Source organism: Ornithodoros turicata, chromosome 1, assembly GCF_037126465.1.
Source record: "Ornithodoros turicata isolate Travis chromosome 1, ASM3712646v1, whole genome shotgun sequence".
In the NCBI taxonomy this organism is placed as follows: Eukaryota; Metazoa; Arthropoda; class Arachnida; order Ixodida; family Argasidae; genus Ornithodoros; species Ornithodoros turicata.
Window position 1 is genome coordinate 177,795,370 of NC_088201.1, and position 27,249 is coordinate 177,822,618.

Genomic DNA, 27,249 nt, shown 5'->3' on the forward strand with positions numbered 1-27,249 from the left:
CCTTGCGGAAGGATTTTTGTGGCGATCCGAGGTACTCTTCTGTTTCGTATCCCGTGACCTTTCCGAGAAATGCAGAGGATCGCACCGCGCCGGCCGAGAAACGGAACAGTGTCGATGGGTGATTTATCAAGAGCATCACGAGCTCAGTGCAAGGTCGTTGCTTGCTGAGGTTATCTCTCACTCTCTTGCAATTGATAATTTGTTGATTACAACAATGATCATAAGCGATGCAACAGTGGTCGGTCTGTGCATATCGCCGTATTCTCGCTCAGACTTGAGGGATATTTGCGCTTCGGGGAACCCTTCGAGTAGGATTGGCAATGCGTTGGGCGTTCGCTCGCAGCGCGTGCACAAACTATAAGCAACTTGTACAACTTGTACCCCGCCGAAAAGCTGATAGCCTCCTCAGACGGAATTGTGTCCATAACCTGACCCCAAGCAACTGAGGGTTTTGGTAAGGGGGCCTCCATAAATCTCTGATTGTAAAATACGCGTACAGTTGGTTAGACGAAGTGCAATGACTATTCTAACCGTGCTTGTTTTCTCGCATTCGAAATCGGCTATCGCATAAGGACCGCGTCCAGGCGCAAGTATGCAAGGATTGTGTATCGAAGGCAAGGGAAGGGCCGTTACAGGACCTCACAGTATTACCCGAAACAGCACGCTTTCAATAGAGAAAGCAGCAGCAACAAATCGTATATTTTCTCATTTCACACAGTTTTCAGAAACCGTTTCTCGCAGAGATTCACAGGGTAGAGCGCATGAGTCGGATTCGTGCGTAGTGCAAGAATTGAGGGTTTGTGATGCGTATTCTTTCGCGTTTTATTAGGCCGGTAAGTGGCCGGGATAAGTAGAGAAGCGCACCAAGTGTGCGGATAAACAGTTTTCCACGGTTTAATCACGGGTCAGATAAACCCTCGTCGCTTCGGACATTGACCGGGTGACAAACGTAGGACCGTGCAGTGCTTTACAGACGATTGCCTCATCAAATACCACGATCATATGTACTAAACCGCATTGAATTTGATGCGATATAAATTACATCTAAGCATGCGACATTATGTTCACTTGTTATCCCTTAACAATAAGGAACCCGACGTTTCGTTGCTTTTCTATTCATCCTGTTCTGAACCCCTTAGCTGGTGTACGTACAAGTGGAAAGAACTTCGGCGATAATGTGCCTGCTGTTCACAGTCACATCATAACTACTGCTTGTTGCTCGCTATTTTCAAGAAATAAGACTCCATGTAAGAACCGAAGGAAGTGTGTTTCGGGAACCCACTCATTGTCTTAGCCCGTACTTGTGTGTGTACATCTCGCGCTTTTTTTATTGTTATATATATTATATGATATTATTATATTATATAGTATATTTACACGCCAGCATATAAGGCCAATAAAATTTCTTTATATATAACGGGTTTGTTGAATGCCAGTATTCAAAAGCAAGCAATGGAAGAGCGTCGCTAAAGTTAGAAGTAAGAACGACAAGATAAAATCGGCAATAAAATAAACATTATACCGTCCTTGTTTTCCGAATATTCACCAACTGAATGAGTGAAAGTGCGGGTAGTCAGATAATAACGCCGAATTTCTTTAAATTATGCAACAGTTTCGTTTGCAGCGGACACAGAAAACTTTTCTTTAAGAACGAAGATGACGAAAATAGCAGCCGCGCACGGCATGTATCATGATACCTGATAACAGCGCGATGATGTCTTTCTGGAAATGATAAAGATTAGTGAAATTACGGGGGGTAACCCTGAATCCGGTATCAAAATAGGACGGTATACACTGTCTGCGTAGCATAAAATGTGGTGGATACTACCGAGCGACCTGCCTGCCTGTCTGGCGGCACATGCTGCTCGGGCGGGGGGGGGGGGGGTGACGTTCTGGGCCGACTTCATAGGCAACTGAGCTGACATTTGTCTTAAAGTGTACGAGGAAAGCCAAGCCTCAGACAGCACAGCTTCCTCCGAGATTCGAACCCGGCTAACCTCCCAGTCTCGGCATGCCATGTCAACATAAAGGGCACCTTTATTGGTACACCATTGGGCACCATTCTAACACATAGTGACCCCCAGCACCAGGAGGGACGCCGCAGATTTACCAGCGTTCAGGGAGTGGCCCAGACTTGACCCCCTTTGGAGTTGCTGGTTCTGCTGAAGCTATCTTCCAAAATTTGGGCGGATTTGTTAGGAAGACATCTGCTCCTGAGCACTAAAGTTACGAAAGTTATATATATCTCTCTCTTTTTATCAGTCATGATGTACTTTGCAAACTTGGCTGCTCTGTGGTGGCGTCCATGAAAGCAAAGTACAGGTCACTGCTCAGCATGGAGCGAACACTGAGAACTGTTGCGCTGAGAATGCGCCGCCGTTTTGAGAGACGCTCACCTCAGCCAGTATAGGACGAGTCTATTCTGCCGGAACTGTTTTTGTTTTCCCCTTTGGTACGGGTACGAAATTTACAAAGCCGAGAAAAGGGGTTTCGGTAAAGCCGGGAAAGGGAGAGAGCATGACATAGTGTATAAACCCTGTTCTGAAATCGTAAGCAAAAACCATTGCTTCTACGACGAAGGTATAAAAGAGACAGTGTTCCTACAGGATGTGACTTTCTGTCTAAACAAGATCTCACCTTCTACTACCTCTAGTACGATGTTCGCGACAAATACATAGTACACCCCGACTTTTGCTTGTCAAACGACGCGATTACATGTTATGAGGTAAATAAGGAGATGTTCTTCAGCTTGCATGATTTGATGTCAAGAATTGGCTGAGGTATCTGACTGATTTTCCAAATACTCTGCATCTATTAGTACATGTCGCTGTTTTTGGAAATGGCGCCTTAAACAAAACTTCAGGGCCATGAGTATGGAATGAGTTGTGTGACTTTCAGAGCGTGTGTCACGATGGTCAGTGTGTCGCGCCCAAAACTTTATACATTGTGCACTAGTGTATCATTGTATTATACCACAAGCGCATCATGTTGGATTGTACAACAATGGCGTGTAACACATCCTGCAGCCAAAATTTTAGCAGCCTTCCAACATGTCTCAAACCGGAGGTATTTTATTACCAAACAGGGGCTGGGCATATACAGACAAGCACCAAGCAGCAAACCAGTATGTACTTTTCTGTGAATGCAAACTACTTCAAGTATACCGTCATGACTATCGAAGTCACTTCCATGTACATTAATTTATACATAAAGTATCTGTGTGATGTAGCCAAGGAGACTGGAATGAAATGCCTTTGTCCTACCTCACAAAACATGTGAGCTTCACACAGAATTGTACATAACGAAAATACTCTACTCAAGTTACTTTACTTTAAGTGCTTTCGGAAGTAACTTGGTATCTTACAAATACTTTTAAAAGGCAGTATTTATTATCTTGACTTGAATACTTTTTTAGTACACAGTCAACCCTCGATTTATGAACACCCTCGGTTCCCTGAAAAATCGTTCATAAATCGAAAATTTCTTTAAGTGAGAGCAAATGGAACTTTAATCGAGCAAATGGAACAGTATTTCCGTGTTGGTATTGTGTTCATAATGCAATATATTGTGTAATTTTGCTTTCGACCATGCCTTCTGCTGTATCAATCTCACAAAGCACAGATGTTAGCGCATTCACACTCTGTTTATTATGCAATACTAAATAGTTTAATTTTGCTTTGGACGATGCCTTCCGCTGTGTCAATCTTGGAAAGAGGAGATGTCAGCACATTCGCGCTCAACTGGTCTCGGATTTCCTTTGGGGTTTTTAACCTACGTTTATTAATCTCCGGGTGACAGCGGACACCTTATTCATGAATTGAGGTCAGGAACACTTCTGCAAAAACCCGTTTGTTGTTCGGATTTCGAGGGGTTAAGAACCGAGGGTGCAATACCTGGAAAACGTTTTGTCTGTTCAGGCGTCATTCATAAGACCACGAATAACCCCTTTGAAGGTTTTTGTTGGCCTCGGAACGATCCGTTCATAAATTGAGGGCAAAAACGCTGGGCAACTCCTAGTTGCTTCCCAGAAATTCCATTAATTATTCGAATATCGAGGTTCATAAAACGAGGGGAAAATGCATGTAAAAAGTTTGGTTCCTCGTGCTAGTGTTCATAAAACGAGGGAATTCATAAATCGAAGGTTCATATATCGAGGGTTGACTGTATATTCAAGCTTGCAGCAGTGAAAGTCCACTCCACTCTTCCCTTTCACTTATTTATTTCTTTTTTCTTTGAGTTATATATGGCCAGGCGAACACCCTCTCGAATAAAGTATGTAACTACAAGGTCACTAATTACCTAAAATTCATTTATTAACCTCTTTATTAGGGGATTTCGCGCAGAAGCGATGTAGCAGAACCAGAGATATTCCTTATACCCCGAAGAGAATCATCTCCCGATTATCCCAAGAAGGAATCGAAAGGCATTGAAACACTGCCTTTACCGCAACATTCCAAAACTCGAGCTTCTCCGTCCGTCGTAATCATATTTCTGAAGTGTGACGTATCAGCACGCCCACATTTTTTCTCCCTCCCTCTGTATCTGCCAGATAGCTTCAATTTCAGCTATCGCGGGAACTCCCTGGCGCTCCCAGGTGCTCTTTGCGCATACTGTCACGTGACCTTGAGGGCGCAAGAGGCGGCAGCGGGCCGAGCCCTTGGTAGCCACCTATCGGCAGGCCCGTCGTCACGACCCGGTTTCAGTCTCCGTTCAGCACACCATTCATTCTAGCTCACCATAGTAGTGGGGAGCGGCCAAGTGGGGACTGGGGAGAGAGAGAGTGACGGCACTACATCGCGAAGCGGGGGCGTCGTGCAAAGGATGGTAGCCAATCGCAGGGGCCTTCCACGGATGAGTGGGCGGTCCCAACTGTAGGACGAACACTCTGACGTCAATTATAATCATGGTTATCTCGCGACGTAAAGTCACGTATTATATCAGCTCAACTTACCTACAGATCAGCTAAACATATAAGCTAAACATGCCATGTAAACATATCAGCTAACTATATCAGCTAAATTACAGCACACAGTAAAGAACTCCAGCTGAGCAAAATTAATCCACAGGTCGAACAATGTGGCGTCAATCATAATCATGGTTGTCTCGCGACGTAAAGTCACGAATTATATCAGCTGAACCTACCTACAGTAAGCTAAACATTTAAGCTAAATATACCATGTAAACATATCAGCTAAACACAGCTAAAGTTTTCAGCTAAATTACAGCACAGAGTAAAGAACCCCAGGTGAGCAAAATTAATCCACAGGCCGAACAATGTGGCGTAAATCATAATCATGGTTGTCTCGCGCCGTAAAGCCACGAATTATATCAGCTAAACCTACATACAGATCAGCTAGACATATAAGCTAAACATGCCATGTAAACATATCAGCTAAATTACAGCACACAGTAAAGAACCCCAGGTGAGCAAAATTAATCCACAGACCGAACAATGTGTCGTCAATCGTAATCATGGTTGTCTCGCGACGTAAAGCCACGAATTATATCAGCTAAACCTATCTGCAGATTAGAACATATCAGCTAAACACAGCTAAAGGTATCAGCTCAACATATCAGCTAAATTACAACACAGAGTAAAAAACCCCAGGTGAGCAAAATTAATCATAAGGCTGAACACTGGCGTCAATTATAATCATGGTTATCTCGCGACGTTAAAACCACGTATTATATCAGCTCAACCTACATACAGATCAGCTAGATATATAAGCTAAACATGCCATGTAAACATGTCAGCTAAATTACCGCACACAGTAAAGAACCCCAGGTGAGCAAAATTAATCCACAGACCGAACAATGTGTCGTCAATCGTAATCATGGTTGTCTCGCGACGTAAAGCCACGAATTATATCAGCTAAATCTATCTGCAGATTAGAACATATCAGCTAAACACAGCTAAAGATATCAGCTAAATTACAACACAGAGTAAAAAACCCCAGGTGAGCAAAATTAATCAAAAGGCTGAACACTCTGGTGTCAATTATAATCATGGTTATCTCGCGACGTAAAGCCACGTATTATATCAGCTCAACCTACATACAGATCAGCTAGACATATAAGCTAAACATGCCATGTAAACATATCAGCTAAATTACAGCACACAGTAAAGAACCCCAGGTGAGCAAAATTAATCCACAGACCGAACAATGTGTCGTCAATCGTAATCATGGTTGTCTCGCGACGTAAAGCCACGAATTATATCAGCTAAACCTATCTGCAGATTAGAACATATCAGCTAAACACAGCTAAAGATATCAGCTCAACATATCAGCTAAATTACAACACAGAGTAAAAAACCCCAGGTGAGCAAAATTAATCAAAAGGCTGAACACTCTGGCGTCAATTATAATCATGGTTATCTCGCGACGTAAAGCCACGTATTATATCAGCTCAACCTACATACAGATCAGCTAGACATATAAGCTAAACATGCCATGTAAACATATCAGCTAAATTACAGCACACAGTAAAGAACCCCAGGTGAGCAAAATTAATCGACAGACCGAACAATGTGTCGTCAATCGTAATCATGGTTGTCTCGCGACCTAAAGCCACGAATTATATCAGCTAAACCTATCTGCAGATTAGAACATATCAGCTAAACACAGCTAAAGGAATCAGCTCAACATATCAGCTAAATTACAACACAGAGTAAAAAACCCCAGGTGAGCAAAATTAATCAAAAGGCTGAACACTCTGGCGTCAATTATAATCATGGTTATCTCGCGACGTAAAGCCACGTATTATATCAGCTCAACCTACATACAGATCAGCTAGATATATAAGCTAAACATGCCATGTAAACATATCAGCTAAATTACCGCACACAGTAAAGAACCCCAGGTGAGCAAAATTAATCCACAGACCGAACAATGTGTCGTCAATCGTAATCATGGTTGTCTCGCGACCTAAAGCCACGAATTATATCAGCTGAACCTGCCTACAGATCAGCTAAGCATATAAGCTAAACATGCCATGTAAACATAGCTAAACACAGCTAAAGTTATCAACCAAACATATCAGCTAAATTTCAGCACAGAGTAAAGAACCCCAGGTGAGTAAAATTAATCTACAGGCCGAACAATGTGGCGTCAATGATAATCGTATTTGTCTCGCGACGTAAAGCCACGAATTATATCAGCTAAACCTACCTACAGATCAGCTAAACATATCAGCTAAACATGCCATGTAAACATAGCTAAACACAGCTAAAGTTATCAACCAAACATATCAGCTAAATTTCAGCACAGAGTAAAGAACCCCAGGTGAGCAAAATTAATCTACAAGCCGAACAATGTGGCGTCAATTATAATCATAGTTGTCTCGCGACGTAAGCCACGAATTATATCAGCTAAACCTACCTACAGATCAGCTAAACATATCAGCTAAACATGCCACTAAACATAGCTAAACACACCTAAAGTTATCAACCAAACATATCAGCTAAATTGCAACACAGAGTAAAGAACTCCAGGTGAGCAAAATTAATCCATAGGCCGAACTATGTGGTGTGTGAATCATAATCATGGTTGCCTCGCGACGTAAAGCCACGAATTATATCTGCTAAACCTACCTACAGATCAGCTAAACATATCAGCTAAACATGCCACTAAACATAGCTAAACACAGCTAAAGTTATCAACCAAACATATCAGCTAAATTGCAACACAGAGTAAAGAACTCCAGGTGAGCAAAATTAATCCATAGGCCGAACTATGTGGTGTGTGAATCATAATCATGGTTGCCTCGCGACGTAAAGCCACGAATTATATCTGCTAAACCTACCTACAGATCAGCTAAACATATAAGCTTGAAGGGACGAGCCAGTAAGGGGGAGAGAACGTCTTTACTGGTCAAAGGCCGAACGTAGACTAAGGAACTGCAGTCAAGTCTCGCGCCTCTGTGTCGCAGGACGTCTTCTTCCTCTACACCACTCTCCCTCCCCCCTTTGAGTCCGGAAGCGCACTCTCTTAGGAGAAGAGGGCGCAGCAGAGGGCGGAGGAAGGAGGCCAGGATCGGAGTCCGCAAATACAAAGACGGGCTTGAGGCGGTCTAAGGTGACTGTGTCCAGGCGATCGCCGATTTTAAGTTTGAAGGTGGCCGGCCCACGCTCGATCACTTCATATGGTCCGTCGTAGGGCCGCTGCAGAGGCTTTCGGACAGCGTCATGGCGCAGGAAGACAAACTTGGTAGTCTGTAGTTCCTTGGGGATATATGTGGGTCGGGACGCGGAGGCCCTCGTAGCGGTGGGACGGAGTTGTGCCATGCTTCGTCGCATGCGCTCGACGAATTCGACGGTGGGTTCAGCGTCGTGGGGTGAGGGTGAAAAGAAATCTCCTGGCAAGCGCAGGGTGGTACCATAGAGCAGCTCCGCAGCGGTGCATCCTAGGTCATCGCGGATGACGGATCGTAGGCCAAGTAGGATAAATGGCATATGCTCAGTCCAGTCGTTTGGTGACGGATAGGATCGGAGAGCGGCCTTAAGTTGGCGGTGGCATCGTTCCACGAGTCCGTTCGCTGCGGGGTGGTACGCAGTCGTCCTGATATGCTTGGAGCCCAGAAGTGTAACCAGGCTCAGGAATAGACGGGATTCAAATTGCCTACCGCGGTCCGTGGTGAGCCTGAGCGGGGCGCCGTACCTTGAGACCCAGGAAGACGCGAATGCGCGGGCCATTTGCTCAGCAGTGATGTCCGGCAGGGGCACGGCCTCGAGCCAGCGGGAGAACCTGTCGATCATAGGTCAGTATGTACTTGTTGCCTTGGGACGATGGTAATGGGCCAACAAGATCCAGATGAACATGATCAAATCTGGCGTCTGGCATGGGGAATTTGTCGAGAGGACGAGTGGTATGACGATGTACTTTAGAAGTTTGGCAAGGGATGCAGGATCGTACCCAGTTGCGCACGTGGGTTCGCATGTCGTGCCTCACGTAACGAGAGGATATGAGGCGCTGCGAAGCACGGATGCCGGGGTGGGATAAGCTGTGGAGACGTTCGAAGATAGTGCGTCGTACGGATGCGGGGAGATAAACTCTGGAAGGGTTGGTGGAGACGTCGCACCAGAGTTGGACGTCTGAGTCAGGGAAGGGAACGCGTTCCAGCCGGAGTGAGTAGTCAGGGTGTGGAAGGCCCGCGAGTTCCGGGTCGCGCTCTTGAGCGCGCGCAAGCTCATTCAAGTCGATCAGATCAGGCACCGTCAGGGCATGCGTCTCTACGGCCCGAGACAGAGCGTCGGCGACAGTGTTGTCTTGTCCCTTTGTGTGCCGGAGGTCAGCGGTGAATTCAAGCACGAAAGCGATATGTCGTATTTCCCTCGGTGATAACCCTGATCCAGCGGCACGGAAGGCTCCGACGAGTGGCTTGTGGTCGGTAAAAAGGGAGAACTCGCGTCCTTCGACGAAGAAGCGGAAATACTTGACGGCCTCAAATGCCGCGAGTAGCTCCCGACCGAACGTGCTGTATTGCCGCTGCGTAGAGTTGAGGATTTTAGAAAAGAACGCCAGGGGGACCCAGGCACCGTTGACGTGCTGCTGAAGCACGGCGCCGATGGCGACATCAGAGGAGTCAACCATGATGGAGGTGGGTGCAGAAGGATGGGGATGTGCGAGCATGGTGGTATCCGCCAGAAGGCCCTTCACCGTGCGAAAGGCTTCTGCAGCGTCGGGTGTCCAAATCAAATCCTCATTGGGGTCTGTCAGGTGGGCCAGCATGTCGGTTAGCGGTTGAAGTAGCGTGGCGCACCTGGACAAGAAACGGCGGTAAAAATTGATGAGCCCCAGGAACTCCCGGAGGCGGCGGAGGGTGATAGGCTGCGGAAATTCCTGGATTGCCTGGACCTTGCTGGTAGAGGTCGTACGCCCTCTTTATCGACATGATGGCCAAGAAATTCTAAATGGTCTACTCCAAACTGGGATTTCGCGGCGTTGACAACTATGCCGTATTCAGAAAGGCGAGTGAAGAGTTGGTGGAGGTGGCGTTCATGCTCTTCGGGGTTCGCGGATGCCACAAGTAGGTCGTCTATGTATGCGTAAGCAAATGGCAGACCGCGAAGGACGGAGTCGACGAAGCGCTGGAACGTTTGTGCCGCGTTCCGGAGGCCGAAGGGCATGCGGACGTATTCGTACAATCCAAACGGTGTAGTGATGGCTGTCTTGGGGATGCTGTCGGGGTCCATGGGAATTTGATGATATGCCTTAATAAGGTCAAGCTTGGAGAAAATCGTGGCGCCGTGTAGATTTGAGGTAAAATCCTGGATGTGAGGGACGGGATACCGGTCGGGTCTTGTAACACGGTTAAGCGCCCTGTAGTCTCCACAGGGCCGCCAGTCCCCGGTCTTCTTGGGGACCATGTGTAGTGGAGATGCCCATGTACTGGATGACGGTCTGACGATCCCCAGTTCAAGCATGCTTTCGAATTCTTTTTGTGCTACCGCGCGACGATCCGGCGGAAGGCGTCGAGGTCGGGCGAAAACAGGTGGACCGTCAGTCTCGATACAGTGTGTCACGCTGTACTTGGCTTGGAGTCGTAGATTGCACGGCATCGTCAACGCAGGGTACTGGGCGAGGATGGCTTCGAACTTGTTCCTGGGAATGGGAGCAATCGCAGTATGGATGCCAGCAGAAGGGTCGGCCGCAGTTCCGGTGATAGAACCCATTGTCACCGCGTAGATTAGACGGCGCTTGCGAACGTCGACGATGAGGTGAAAGTAGTTCAAGAAGTCGGCACCGAGAAGGGGGCGTACCACGTTCGCGACAACAAACGCCCATTTGAACTTGCGATGTAAACCGAAGTCTACCGTTACGGTGCGGTCGCCGAAGGATGGAATGGGTGAACCATTTGCAGCTTGTAGGAGGAGGCATGGGGAGCGCTTGGCACGGTCGCCAGGAAGTGGGGGCACGGCGCTGATTTGAGCTCCGGTATCAACAAGAAAGCGGAGCCCGGAAAGTCTGTCGGTGATGTAGAACAGACGACTTTGCGCCGCGCGGGTTCCGTTCGTCGTCGCTAATGGGCGGCTGACCAGTTTCCCGCACACTGGCAGGGGGGACGACATTGGCGGGCAGCTGCACCGAATTTGAGGTGATACCAGCAAAGGAGCGATTCCGGCGATGGAGGTGACGGAGAGCGGTAGGCGGCCGTGCGGCCTTGCGGCCGACTGCCGATGCGCCGTGGGGAGGGGGAACGACGGCGCGACCGGTCGGATCGTAGCTCCAGACGAAGGCTCTCAAGCGACTTCTCTAACGTCTGTAGCCGAGAATCCAGGTCGGGCTGGGCGTGGTGGGTGTGAGACGAGTGAACAGCCGCCACGGATGGGGACATGTCTTCCGTGAGTTGGTCAGCCAACGCTGCGAGCTCCGTGAGTGACTTGGTCTGTGACACCGTGAGCAGGCTGCGCGCGGATCGCGGCAGGCGTTGAAGAAACAATTCCCGCAAGCATTCTTCGTCGAACGAGCTTGCCTTGTCCGCAAGGAGCGCTTTCAATCGACGCAGGAGCTGAGATGGTTTGTCGTCGCCTAGCTCTTCTGTTGAGAGCAGCCGCTGAAGGTGCTGTGTCGTGCTTGCTTGGAGTCGCTGTAGCAGCTCCTGCTTGAGGTATTGGTAAAGAGTATCGGTCGGTGGGTTGGCCACTATGTCGGCAACTTCGCTTATGTCTCGCTCCGAAAGGGCCCGTATGGTCATGTGGTACTTCGGCGATTCGGAGCGAATACCTTTGAGTGCAAACTCTGACTCGGCTTGCGCAAACCAAAGGCGGACATTATTGGGCCAGAAGTCCGGTAGTCTGCCGGGCGCGGAGATGGCGGCTATGGGAGAAGCGGAGGCGTCGCCGTGATCCGAGGTAGACTGCCGTTGTGACGTAGCACTCGGGTCCATGTCCGGTGCTGTAGAGCTAGGAGTAGTGGTGTTCTGTTTGGGTCACCAACTTGAAGGGACGAGCCAGTAAGGGGGAGAGAACGTCTTTACTGGTCAAAGGCCGAACGTAGACTAAGGAACTGCAGTCAAGTCTCGCGCCTCTGTGTCGCAGGACGTCTTCTTCCTCTACAAGCTAAACATGCCATGTAAACATATCACCTAAACATATCAGCTAAATTACAGCACACGTAAAGAACCCCCAGGTGAGCAAAATTAATCCACAGACCGAACAATGTGGCGTCAATGATAATCATGGTTGTCTCGCGACCTAAAGCCACGAACTATACCAGCTGAACCTGCCTACAGATCAGCTAAGCATATAAGCTAAATATGCCATGGAAACATATAAGCTAAACACAGCTAAAGGTATCAGCTAAATTAGAGCACAGAGTGAAGAACCCCAATTGAGCAAAATTAATCTACAGGTCGAACAACGTGGCATCAATCATAATCATGGTTGTCTCGCGACGTAAAGCCACGAATTATATCAGCTAAATCTACCTACAGATCAGCTAAACATATAAGCTAAACATGCCATGTAAACATATCACCTAAACATATCAGCTAAATTACAGCACACGTAAAGAACCCTAGGTGAGCAAAATTAATCCACAGACCGAACAATGTGGCGTCAATCGTAATCATGGTTGTCTCGTGACCTAAAGCCACGAATTATATCAGCTAAACTTACCTACAGATCAGCTAAACATGCCACGTAAACATAGCTAAACACAGCTAAAGTTATCAACCAAACATATCAGCTAAATTGCAGCACAGAGTAAAGAACCCCAGGTGAGCAAAATTAATCCACAGGCCGAACAATGTGGTGTGAATCATAATCATGGTTGTCTCGCGACGTAAAGCCACGAATTATATCAGCTAAGCCTACCTACAGATCAGCTAAACATATAAGCTAAACACAGCTAAAGATATCAGCTAAATTTCAGCACAGAGTAAAGAACCCCGGGTGAGCAAAATGAATCTACAGGCCGAACAATGTGGCGTCAATGATAATCATGGTTGTCTCGCGACGTAAAGCCACGAATTATATCAGCTAAACATATCAGCTAAACATGCCATGTAAACATATCAGCTAAACATGCCATGTAAACATATCAGCTAAACATATCCGCTAAATTTTGCCACACAGTAAAGAACTACAGGTGAGCAAAATTAATCCACATGCCGGCGAGTGTGGCGTCAATCATGATCATGGTTGTCTCGCGATGTAAAGCCACGTTATTATATCAGCAAAACATACCTACAGAGCAGCTAAACATAAAAGCTAAACATGCCATGTAAACATATCAGGTAAACACAGCTAAATATAACAGCTAAACATATAAGCTAAATTTCGACACACAGTAAAGAACCCTAGGTAAGAAAAATTAATCCACAGGCCTACCAATGTGGTGTCAATCATAATCATCGATGTCTCACGACGTGAAGCCACGAATTATATCAGCTAAACGTATGATCTAAACATGCTATGTAAACACATAGCTAAACACGGCTAAACATATCAGCTAAATTTCGACCCACAGTAAAGAACCCCAGGTGAGCAAAATGAATCCACAGGCCGATCAATGTGGCGTCAATCATGATCATGCTTGTCTCGCGACGTAAAACCACAAATTATATCAGCTAAACCTACCTACAGATCAGCTAAACATATAAGCTAAACATGCCATGTAAACATATAACCTAAATACAGCTAAAGATATCAGCTAAACATATAAACTAAATTACAGCACAGAGTAAAGAACCCCAGGTGAGCAAAATTAATCCACAGGCCGACCAATGTGGCGTCAATCATGATCATGCTTGTCTCGCGACGTAAAACCACAAATTATATCAGCTAAACCTACCTACAGATCAGCTAAACATATAAGCTAAACATGCCATGTAAACATATAACCTAAATACAGCTAAAGTTATCAGCTAAACATATAAACTAAATTACAGCACATAGTAAAGAACCCCAGGTGAGCCAGGTGAGCAAAATTAATCCACAGGCCGACCAATGTGGCGTCAATCATGATCATGCTTGTCTCGCGACGTAAAATCACAAATTATATCAGCTAAACCTACCTACAGATCAGCTAAACATATAAGCTAAACATGCCATGTAAACATATAACCTAAATACAGCTAAAGATATCAGCTAAACATATAAACTAAATTACAGCACAGAGTAAAGAACCCCAGGTGAGCAAAATTAATCCACAGGCCGACCAATGTGGCGTCAATCATGATCATGGTTGTCTTGCGACGTAAAGCCGCGAATTATATCAGGTAAACCTACCTACAGATCAACTAAACATATAAGCTAAACATGCAATGTAAGCATATCAGGTCAATCACAGCACAGTGTAAAGAACCCCATGTGAGCAAAGTTAATCCACAGGCCAAACAATGTGACGTCAATCATAATCATGGTTGTCTCGCGACGTAATGCCACGAATTATATCAGGTAAACCTACCTACATATCAGCTAAACATACAAGCTAAACATACCTTGTAAACACATCAGCTAAACACAGCTGAAGATATCAGCTGAACATGTCAGCTAAATTTCAGCACACAGTAAAGAACTCCATGTGAGCAAAATTAATCCACAGGCCGAACAATGTGACGTCAATCATAATCATGGTTTTATTCGCGACGTATAAACAGAATAAAGTGTTGGATCTTCCGCGAGCTTTTGCATTTTGCCACTGATTCATATAACCATAGTGCGGGGCGAAACAGAAAAAAAAACAAGGAGAAAAGTTACTGAATATCACTCATAAAGACTTCTCTCTCCTTCCATAAAACTCCTCTTCCTTGCCACATATACAACTCTCTTTTCGAGCTCCGGTAAACTGATTTGAGCTCCGGTATCAACAAGAAAGCGGAGCCCGGAAAGTCTGTCGGTGATGTAGAACAGACGACTTTGCGCCGCGCGGGTTCCGTTCGTCGTCGCTAATGGGCGGCTGACCAGTTTCCCGCACACTGGCAGGGGGGACGACATTGGCGGGCAGCTGCACCGAATTTGAGGTGATACCAGCAAAGGAGCGATTCCGGCGATGGAGGTGACGGAGAACGGTAGGCGGCCGTGCGGCCTTGCGGCCGACTGCCGATGCGCCGTGGGGAGGGGGAACGACGGCGCGACCGGTCGGATCGTAGCTCCAGACGAAGGCTCTCAAGCGACTTCTCTAACGCCTGTAGCGGAGAATCCAGGTCGGGCTGGGCGTGGTGGGTGTGAGACGAGTGAACAGCCGCCACGGATGGGGACATGTCTTCCGTGAGTTGGTCAGCCAACGCTGCGAGCTCCGTGAGTGACTTGGTCTGGGACACCGTGAGCAGGCTGCGCGCGGAGCGCGGCAGGCGTTGAAGAAACAATTCCCGCAAGCATTCTTCGTCGAATGAGCTTGCCTTGTCCGCAAGGAGCGCTTTCAATCGACGCAGGAGCTGAGATGGTTTGTCGTCGCCTAGCTCTTCTGTTGAGAGCAGCCGCTGAAGGTGCTGTGTCGTGCTTGCTTGGAGTCGCTGTAGCAGCTCCTGCTTGAGGTATTGGGAAAGAGTATCGGTCGGTGGGTTGGCCACTATGTCGGCAACTTCGCTTATGTCTCGCTCCGAAAGGGCCCGTATGGTCATGTGGTACTTCGGCGATTCGGAGCGAATACCTTTGAGCAGCACAGAGTAAAGAACCCAGGTGAGCAAAATTAATCCACAGGCCGAACAGTGTGGTGTGAATCATAATCATGGTTGTCTCGCGACGTAAAGCCACGAATTATACCAGCTGAACCTGCCTACAGATCAGCTAAGCATATAAGCTAAACAAGCCATGGAAACATATCAGCTAAACGTATCAGCTAAATTACAGCACACGTAAAGAACACCAGGTGAGCAAAATTAATCCACAGACCGAACAATGTGGCGTCAATCGTAATCATGGTTGTCTCGTGACCTAAAGCCACGAACTATACCAGCTGAACCTGCCTACAGATCAGCTAAGCATATAAGCTAAATATGCCATGGAAACATATAAGCTAAACACAGCTAAAGGTATCAGCTAAATTAGAGCACAGAGTGAAGAACCCCAATTGAGCAAAATTAATCTACAGGTCGAACAACGTGGCATCAATCATAATCATGGTTGTCTCGCGACGTAAAGCCACGAATTATATCAGCTAAACCTACCTACAGATCAGCTAAACATATAAGCTAAACATGCCATGTAAACATATCACCTAAACATATCAGCTAAATTACAGCACACGTAAAGAACCCTATGTGAGCAAAATTAATCCACAGACCGAACAATGTGGCGTCAATCGTAATCATGGTTGTCTCGTGATCTAAAGCCACGAATTATATCAGCTAAACTTACCTACAGATCAGCTAAACATGCCACGTAAACATAGCTAAACACAGCTAAAGTTATCAACCAAACATATCAGCTAAATTGCAGCACAGAGTAAAGAACCCCAGGTGAGCAAAATTAATCCACAGGCCGAACAATCTGGTGTGAATCATAATCATGGTTGTCTCGCGACGTGAAGCCACGAATTATATCAGCTAAACCTACCTACAGATCAGCTAAACATATAAGCTAAACACAGCTAAAGATATCAGCTAAATTTCAGCACAGAGTAAAGAACCCCGGGTGAGCAAAATGAATCTACAGGCCGAACAATGTGGCGTCAATGATAATCATGGTTGTCTCGCGACGTAAAGCCACGAATTATATCAGCTAAACATATCAGCTAAACATGCCATGTAAACATATCAGCTAAACATGCCATGTAAACATATCAGCTAAACATATCCGCTAAATTTTGACACACAGTAAAGAACTACACGTGAGCAAAATTAATCCACATGCCGGCGAGTGTGGCGTCAATCATGATCATGGTTGTCTCGCGATGTAAAGCCACGTTGTTATATCAGCAAAACATACCTACAGAGCAGCTAAACATAAAAGCTAAACATGCCATGTAAACATATCAGGTAAACACAACTAAATATAACAGCTAAACATATAAGCTAAATTTCGACACACAGTAAAGAACTACAGGTGAGCAAAATTAATCCACATGCCGGCGAGTGTGGCGTCAATCATGATCATGGTTGTCTCGCGATGTAAAGCCACGTTATTATATCAGCAAAACATACCTACAGAGCAGCTAAACATAAAAGCTAAACATGCCATGTAAACATATCAGGTAAACACAGCTAAATATAACAGCTAAACATATCAGCTAAATTTCGACACACAGTAAAGAACCCTAGGTAAGAAAAATTAATCCACAGGCCTACCAATGTGGTGTCAATCATGATCATGGATGTCTCACGACGTGAAGCCACGAATTATATCAGCTAAACGTATGATCTAAACATGCTATGTAAACACATAGCTAAACACAGCTAAACATATCAGCTAAATTTCGACCCACAGTAAAGAACCCCAGGTGAGCAAAATGAATCCACAGGCCGATCAATGTGGCGTCAATCATGGTCATGTTTGTCTCGCGACGTAAAACCACAAATTATATCAGCTAAACCTACCTACAGATCAGCTAAACATATAAGCTAAACATGCCATGTAAACATATAACCTAAATACAGCTAAAGATATCAGCTAAACATATAAACCAAATTACAGCACAGAGTAAAGAACCCCAGGTGAGCAAAATTAATCCACAGGCCGACCAATGTGGCGTCAATCATGATCATGGTTGTCTCGCGACGTAAAACCACAAATTATATCAGCTAAACCTACCTACAGATCAGCTAAACATATAAGCTAAACATGCCATGTAAACATATAACCTAAATACAGCTAAAGGTATCAGCTAAACATATAAACTAAATTACAGCACAGAGTAAAGAACCCCAGGTGAGCAAAATTAATCCACAGGCCGACCAATGTGGCGTCAATCATGATCATGCTTGTCTCGCGACGTAAAACCACAAATTATATCAGCTAAACCTACCTACAGATCAGCTAAACATATAAGCTAAACATGCCATGTAAACATATAACCTAAATACAGCTAAAGATATCAGCTAAACATATAAACTAAATTACAGCACAGAGTAAAGAACCCCAGGTGAGCAAAATTAATCCACAGGCCGACCAATGTGGCGTCAATCATGATCATGCTTGTCTCGCGACGTAAAACCACAAATTATATCAGCTAAACCTACCTACAGATCAGCTAAACATATAAGCTAAACATGCCATGTAAACATATAACCTAAATACAGCTAAAGATATCAGCTAAACATATAAACTAAATTACAGCACAGAGTAAAGAACCCCAGGTGAGCAAAATTAATCCACAGGCCGACCAATGTGGCGTCAATCATGATCATGCTTGTCTCGCGACGTAAAACCACAAATTATATCAGCTAAACCTACCTACAGATCAGCTAAACATATAAGCTAAACATGCCATGTAAACATATAACCTAAATACAGCTAAAGATATCAGTTAAACGTATAAACTAAATTACAGCACAGAGTAAAGAACCCCAGGTGAGCAAAATTCATCCACAGGCCGACCAATGTGGCGTCAATCATGATCATGCTTGTCTCGCGACGTAAAACCACAAATTATATCAGCTAAACCTACCTACAGATCAGCTAAACATATAAGCTAAACATGCCATGTAAACTTAACCTAAATACAGCTAAAGATATCAGCTAAACATAATAACTAAATTACAGCACAGAGTAAAGAACCCCAGGTGAGCAAAATTAATCCACAATGCGACCAATGTGGCGTCAATCATGATCATGCTTGTCTCGCGACGTAAAACCACAAATTATATCAGCTAAACCTACATACAGATCAGCTAAACATATAAGCTAAACATGCCATGTAAACATATAACCTAAATACAGCTAAAGATATCAGCTAAACATATAAACTAAATTAGAGCACAGAGTAAAGAACCCCAGGTGAGCAAAATTAATCCACAGGCCGACCAATGTGGCGTCAATCATGATCATGCTTGTCTCGCGACGTAAAACCACAAATTATATCAGCTAAACCTACCTACAGATCAGCTAAACATATAAGCTAAACATGCCATGTAAACATATAACCTAAATACAGCTAAAGCTTTCAGCTAAACATATAAACTAAATTACAGCACAGAGTAAAGAACCCCAGGTGAGCAAAATTAATCCGCAGGCCGACCAATGTGGCGTCAATCATGATCATGCTTGTCTCGCGACGTAAAACCACAAATTATATCAGCTAAACCTACCTACAGATCAGCTAAACATATAAGCTAAACATGCCATGTAAACATATAACCTAAATACAGCTAAAGATATCAGCTAAACATATAAACTAAATTACAGCACAGAGTAAAGAACCCCAGGTGAGCAAAATTAATCCACAGGCCGACCAATGTGGCGTCAATCATGATCATGCTTGTCTCGCGACGTAAAACCACAAATTATATCAGCTAAACCTACCTACAGATCAGCTAAACATATAAGCTAAACATGCCATGTAAACATATAACCTAAATACAGCTAAAGATATCAGCTAAACGTATTAACTAAATTACAGCACAGAGTAAAGAACCCCAGGTGAGCAAAATTAATCCACAGGCCGACCAATGTGGCGTCAATCATGATCATGCTTGTCTCGCGACGTAAAACCACAAATTATATCAGCTAAACCTACCTACAGATCAGCTAAACATATAAGCTAAACATGCCATGTAAACATAACCTAAATACAGCTAAAGATATCAGCTAAACATAATAACTAAATTACAGCACAGAGTAAAGAACCCCAGGTGAGCAAAATTAATCCACAGGCCGACCAATGTGGCGTCAATCATGATCATGCTTGTCTCGCGACGTAAAACCACAAATTATATCAGCTAAACCTACCTACAGATCAGCTAAACATATAAGCTAAACATGCCATGTAAACATATAACCTAAATACAGCTAAAGATATCAGCTAAACATATAAACTAAATTACAGCACAGAGTAAAGAACCCCAGGTGAGCAAAATTAATCCACAGGCCGACCAATGTGGCGTCAATCATAATCATGGTTGTCTCGCGACGTAATGCCACGAATTATATCAGGTAAACCTACCTACATATCAGCTAAACATACCAGCTAAACATACCTTGTAAACACATCAGCCAAACACAGCTGAAGATATCAGCTGAACATGTCAGCTAAATTTCAGCACACAGTAAAGAACCCCATGTGAGCAAAATTAATCCACAGGCTGAACAATGTGACGTCAATCATAATCATGGTTTTACTCGCGACGTATAAACAGAATAAAGTGTTGGATCTTCCGCGAGCTTTTGCATTTTGCCACTGATTCATGGAACCATAGTGCGGGGCGAAACAGAAAAAAAAACAAGGAGAAAAGTTACTGCATATCACTCATAAAGACTTCTCTCTCCTCCCATGAAACTCCTCTTCCTTGCCACATATACAACTCTCTTTTCGAGAGCACAATTACTCCCTAAAAGGAGTCTCCACACTGCCTTTAGGAAGTCAGGAGACCCTTTAAAGGGACTGTCGCATCCAGAACCGTGGTTAAGAACCCAATACCAATTTGTTCGGCACACTACCAGTAGCTACTTGCCAAATTTTCGACCCCCAAAACTGCCCGGGAGATGAGACATCGAATTTAAAAGATCGGGTTTCGTTTTGATCCTCGAAATCGCCAGCGCCAACAACATCGTGTGACGCAATGTCGAATCTGACTAATCCGCGGTCAAGGACGCTATCGTCTGCCACCAAGTCTGAGGCTGCTTTGTTTTTTTCCTGCACATCGCCCGCGTTGACATGTGAGGTTCACTTTCTAGTCATGCGGATACTCTTTGTGAATCGGGAGAATCTCAGCGCTTGCATCGTTCGCGTGAGATGCCGTACGGAAACCGATGCAGCGTTCCAGGAAAGCTTCCATCAAACTTTGCTCCTAAGTAGACCTCAGAACTGGTATGGAAGTTGTTTAATGGTTGCTCGCCAGGGGGTGGGGGACATCGCCAGCACGAAATTTGTTTATTTTTTATATATCTACCTTTTTTTAACCATTGTATTCGTAAGACGACAGAGAAAAAGTTGCCAAATGACAACTTTGAGAAGCCCTTGCCTGATTTGCAAAAACTGTGCCAGAAACCAAGCTTTCGCCGGCGTTGTCGTTTTGCATTGCTTGTACATTCTATTCATTGTATATTTAAGAAATGTTGGAGTTCATTTAGGTGATAGTTTGCAAAAATATGAAAGAGCAAACGCATAGTAATACGCAGCGCAAACGCTGTGAGAAAACTATATTATCCTTTCTTAGGTGGAGTAGCAATGCCGGTTGTTAATCTTTGCTTAACAGGAGCCGTGCATTGCCCAGCTGCTCTCGAGCGCCTAGTTTTAGTTCTCATACGCACATCATTCACAGCATAGAATGCGTTCGAAAAAACAGCGGTCGTCGACAATACCACACATTTTAGATGGAGAATAGGCAAAGCCGAGGCTGAATTGAGATACGGCAGTCATGGAAAAAACCAGATGGCGGCATGCTACCTGTTTGTGCAGGTGGAAGGAATACTCTCAGACAGAGCCGTTCCGAGGGGCCAGGGGGGCGAGGAGTGCAGCCATCCCGGGAGGTCTCTCCAGTGGGGGCGAAGGACGTAAGATCCCGGGGGCTGAGTTGGGTAATAAAGAAAGTCCCGAGGTATTGTATGGGGAAGGGAGGGTAGAAAAGACTATTTTCTTCCAGGAACTTAACACTATGAGAATAAATAATATGCCCAAGGATCTCGCAACAGACGCAGCTAAGACAGGTTGGCCGGTAGTTAGCATCCAGTTGTGTACCACCTGTCTTGAAAATAGGGACAACCCTTCCCACTTACCAGTCGGCGGGATTACTCCCCATTTTTGTCCCCTAACACCGAAACTTACTCCCCAGGACTTGAAATAGTCGCTAGCCTTCGATAATGGTCTCCTGAACGCAACAACAACGGCAACAAAGGGGGGGGGGGGGGTATGCTTGTTGCAAAAATAGGAGGAAAGGTTAGTCAGGCGTAGGCCGACTTTGTATTCCTTCAGTGAAAAAGGAAAGGAAAGAAACACACACAGAGACACACAAAAGGGCCTTAGAGGCTGGTTGACAGGCCGGTGGCACGGAGAAAGCTGAAGAGGGCGGTGCCGTGTATTCCAAAGGAAGTCTGGGCATTAGGAGGAGCCTAAAAAAAGAGGCTCGACCTGTCAATCAAACTTAGGCGCATTTCATTGGTTACCGTTTTCCATGGGAGCTGCCATGACACCAAATTTTCTCCAAGATGGAGGATGGTGCTTGGAACGGCGAAGCGGAGACTTCGTGACAAAAAAAAAAAGAAATCACAGACTACTTTAATTTCATACTGTGAGTATATACGCGTATCCTCATGTACGCATCTGCAAAATCAGCTTCAACTTTCGCTCCGCCATCGTTATTTACGCGAAAATGAGATGTTTCGTCGCCAACATTAGGCCTAGTTAAGACCGTCATACCAACAAAATAGCAAGAAGGACGACCTTTATTTCCTAGGATTTTGCATTATATAATTGCATTTTATTTATACATACATCCTTGCTAATTTTTGATTCGATCTACTTACATTACGAGATTTAAAACTTCATACCGGCAGTCGTCTGCTACGAAGGAGCGGTCGTACCGCTCTCCTGGCCAATCATTACTGCCAGCAACCATTTCTGCAATTCTGAGCCTTCCCAACATGCCTCTCTCCATGCAGATGGCGTTGATAAAAGTGGGCGCAAAACCCGACGTTTTGGTCTGTAACCAGTGATATCCATTTCCATCCAAATCAATCGAGTTTCTCCAAAACGGTTACACCCAGTAAATAAGGGTGAGGTATAAGTACTGGATGGATGTAATAATAGACAACTGGATTTCGACCTGTGATTCGCTAGGTATCTCAAAAAGTGGGTGGAGCCTCAGGTATAGGCAGGTCCCATTAATGGCAAGACTCCTTTGGCATACACGGCACTGGAAGAGGGCAGAGCCGTATATTAAAAGGGAGTCTGGCCATTGGGAGGAGTCACAAAAAGAGGCTCGACCTGTCAATCACAATTTCGTTCCTCTGATTGGTTTGCTTTTTACCAAGGTGGCGCTCATCAAATCTGCACCAACAATCCACTACTTTTGCAGATTGCGAGAGGTATCCATTTCAATCCCATCCAATCCACTTGCCACCCAAAATGGCGCAGCCCATGTTGGATAAGGGGGCAAATAGTGAGGATAGGCTGATTGATAGCGCCCATATTTCAAGACTTCATTGGTCGGAAAGCTGAAAAAGTGGGTGGGGCTTCAGGTATAGGCATGACCCATTAATGGCCAGACTCCCTTTTAATATACGGCTCTGGAAGAGGGTTGTCGTAACCGCCCCCTGGTTGTGCAGGACCGGGCCGAGCAGGGTGGCCAAAGTGGGGCTAGGGTAGCCAAGTTGTGGCAAGTGGCGTTGGAGGATGAGCCTTTGTGAGAGGTACCGGTTGCAGGATAGAAGGCAGTGCTCAATGTCGGCTTCCACACAACAAGTTGCGCAATTGGGGGAGTTCGTCTGGCGCATTTTATACATGAGCGAGCGTGTTCGTGCAACATTCATTCGAAGACGGTGGAGGAGTGATTCTTCAGCTCTGTTGCAAAGACAGACAATAGCAAAGTCCTGCAGGGGGTCAATGAGACGTGCGAAATGATGATATGAGGTAGAGACCGCTCGGGACTGCCGGGTACTGACACAGCACCACTGGCGAATGTGCAGGGAACAGGCAGAGCTCGTTAGGGGTAGAGAGGTATCAGGGAGAGCTCTGGTTTAGATGTTGCGTGTCTTGCTATTGTGTCTGCGCGGGTGTTACCAAGAAGTCCTACGTGTCCTGAGATCTACTGAAGCGTCAGAGAATGACCAGCTGTCACGAGTTGTGTCAGAGCTTGCAGTATGAGCGTGTGGAGAGTGCATATTGTGCTGGGGCGATAAGAGAACAGCAGATCCAGTGAAGCCTTGCTGTCAGTCAGAACAACTGTGCAGCCGGCAGACCAAGAAAGTATTGTAGAGCCGCAGCAAGAGCGTCAAGGATGGCAGCATGATAAACACCGTCGTAAGCTTTCTTTACGTCGAAGAACACAGCGGCAGTCAATAATCCCTCTGCTTTGACTTGTTGTACCTTGCTGAAGGGTGATGACACTGCCCAGCGCTGAGCGGCCCGGGCGGAAACCCGCCATCACTTCCGGGAGATACTCAGCAGTCTCAAGGAACCAACTCAGTCGTGCGAAAGTCATGCGTTCAAGAGTCTTCCCTATACAGCTGGTGAGGGCAATGGGACGGAAAGAGTCAACGTGATGCGGCTATTGGCCCGGTTTGAGTATAGGAACCACCATAGCCGTCTTCCAATCCTCATGAACTTGTCCGGTGCGTCAGCTCTCATTGAGAAGCCACTGGAAGTGCAAGCGACCCGACAGGGGAAGGTGCCAAAGCGCCTTATAGGTAACATGATCTGCCCCAGGTGAGGTCTGCAGAGGTGCGGCTGCAAGTGCAGTTTCGAGTTCAGGGAGGGTGAAGAGCGTGTCCAGGACCGGATGACTTGACGCGTGGATTGGGACTGCAGGCGTCGCTGAGCTGGGGGTGCTGGTTGCTGGTGCTGGTATTACGCAAAAATCTTCGGCAATTTGGAGTTCGGACTGTGATGTACAGAGGGACAGGGAGCGGAACGGATTCCGCTGGGATACAGGGGAACAGAGGCCTCGTAGTACTCCCCATATCCGGGAGAGTGGCGTACGAGGGAATAAAGAGGACGTGGACTTGCGCCAATGGTCCCGCTCAAGGTGACGCAGATGGCGCCCAATTGTTTTCTGAACTCGCCGAGCTTCGAGGCGGTCAGGAGCGTGACCGGTGCGTCGGGCACGGCGTTCCGCGCGACGACGAAGAGCACGAAGCCGCTCGTACTTAGCATCGACTGCAGAGAAGGACCGGGACACGGAGGGACAGGGGCCACGCTCGCTGATTGGTCCAGAGAAATGTTGTCTGCTACTCGGGTGTTCGGGCTCTCAAAAAGCATTGCTCCTGACTCGGTTATGATTCGGCCGTTCCTTCTATCCCAAATTCTCCGGGCGAACTTGAAAAACTGGTTAACGGCGGCAAAGGGACAGGGCGCTGAACCCCACTGTCCAGAGAACCAGAAAGAGTTGCCCCTTTAACGTCATTGGTGACGTGGCATTATACCTTCTCCTCCTCGTTATAAATGGAGTGGCGAGTTTAGGGTGAAGGCGCGGAGCCATGTTTATGTTAGTTTTTTTTTTTCTGGGAAACAAATTGCACATATCAAAACCTTTCGCGCTATTCGGTAAAGTGACACACACACACAGACTTTCCTCAAACATCTTCATCTGAAATTTTTTGGCGTGGCCCTGTGCACTCCTTTACTTCAAAGTATTTTGATTCACGCACATCACGTGCACTAGAATTTCGTGTCGTATTTTAAGCGCTTTTCGGTAGGATCTTCCACATGTCTGCCTCACGGAGGCCACAAATTATTCTAGAGTGGCGTCTGTATAGGAAGCGAGAAATACGGGACTATTGAGATTTTGCATGTAAAGAGGAAGCACTAGGCCTCCGGCGCAGTCATCGCTGTGCATTTGCCAACACTGCAGGAATCATGTCTTTCGTGGAAAGGTTGCCTCCCATGTCTACTAACATCCTGAAATGCATGATGCGCGTTCAGAATCTACATGGCCTTCACGTCTATTATGACGTAAGCGTACTTCATTTCATAAGCTTTTCTTATGCGCATATCTATCAATCTTTCAATAGGGATGGGCTAGATGGGCTACAGTGACAAAAATCACTGATAGAGAGATTGCTAGGACTTGACTACACTTCTGTTTTGACTGACATTATAATGGGGTTAAAGGTACTGCGAGGAAATAGAGCTATAACCTTAGAAAATTTATCTGTTCGGCTGTCCATATATCTCTTTATTAATTTACCAATTTACAATCAGTTACGATCAGTTAAAATCAATTAGTACAATCAGTTACAATATGTTACTTTTTTCTTTTTCTATCACATCACATCACACGTTATAATCGATTTCAATCAATTTACAACCAATCTACGGGAGCAAAGGTTACGCATTTTAATCGTCTCGTAAAAACACAAGGTAACACCTCTTGCGCTTCAAACTTTTTGCAGGGTGATAGTCACTTGCCTGAAGTTTTATCGATATCTTTTTCCCAAATGCTACCACTCTGTAAAAAAAAATGTTAGAAGTAAAGCAAATTCCCACCCCATGCATTTCCTATGGTCTATACGGAATGCAAACCGCCATGTTTCCCTCTGTCTGCGTCACGTTCACATTCCCTCGTATACGTGGCGTTGCCTTGAAACCCTGCACACCCTGCATACAGTGGCTAGAAGGAGAAGTATGCCGGGCGCCATATACACGCCATGCGATAGGGAAGCGCAAACCGCAATGACAAGTTCTGGCGTCGCAGAGGGCGCTGCAACCACTAGGCGAGTCGGGTCGCGGGAAGCAGGCGCTTACTTGTCAACTCAACGTGTATCGTTTCGAGTATTTGTTTGTTCAATTTGTGTCTCTTTGGGCGCTTTTGTGTGTCACTTAGCTGTATGTTAACTCTAAGTCTGGGTATCCAGTTTTCACGGCATGGCTCATGCCACCGTGAGAACGAACATGAGGTCTTCCTGTTCCGACAACCGAAGGAAACTACCCGCAGAGAAGAGTCGACGCGTAACGTAAGCGCGCGGAGAAAGGACTGACAATTGACTGCGTTGTGTGTGAACGGTAATTCGAGGAAGGGTATACCATGAGGATTCTTCGGCACATCATTGGCGACGAAAACGTTGAAATTCCGAGGGACAGGTCACTGCTAGCAGACGATGCCGTTCCAGCCCTGTTTCCGGCCCGCCGAAATATTTCACGAAGAAAGTGCGCCCATCAAAATAAACCTGGATTCTGGTGCGCAGGTGCACAACTTCAACCCGTTGTGCATCAACAGTGATGGAAACGATTTTGCAATCTCTGTCAACGTACGGCGCATGAAAGAATGGCCAATGACATGACGCATCAGAAAAAAATGAAACAGAATTCCGTGTCAAAAATTCCCTTTTTACTGCACACAGACTTAGTCTGGACTGGCTACAAAACGGAAAAATTGCCGTATAAAAGCTGTATGCAGTGTGCTTGATACAGAATTTGATAAGGGCTGGTTAGAAAGTGGTTAAGAATTTTTGTTTAGAAAATGTATACAGTGCGTGTAATAAACCCTGTACGCACC

The 27,249-nt window shown here is 45.7% G+C and overlaps 1 protein-coding gene across 4 annotated transcripts in view; it reads left to right on the forward strand.

Annotated features, from left to right (window-relative positions):
- Positions 1 to 27,249, forward strand: part of LOC135373342 (uncharacterized) — a 158,262-nt gene that overhangs the window by 88,840 nt on the left and 42,173 nt on the right. The window contains exon 1 of one of the 4 annotated variants that reach the window (XM_064606575.1): positions 15,532 to 15,622. The exons of 1 other annotated variant lie outside the window; for it this stretch is intronic. Coding sequence is in view for 1 of the 3 variants with exons in the window: in XM_064606567.1 (XP_064462637.1) it covers positions 25,611 to 25,706 (96 nt within the window). In the remaining 2 variants the exon portion in view is untranslated. Of the gene's footprint in view, positions 1 to 15,531; positions 15,623 to 25,568; positions 25,707 to 27,249 lie in introns of those variants that run through there. 2 more of the 4 variants (XM_064606567.1, XM_064606573.1) reach the window with 2 other exon arrangements.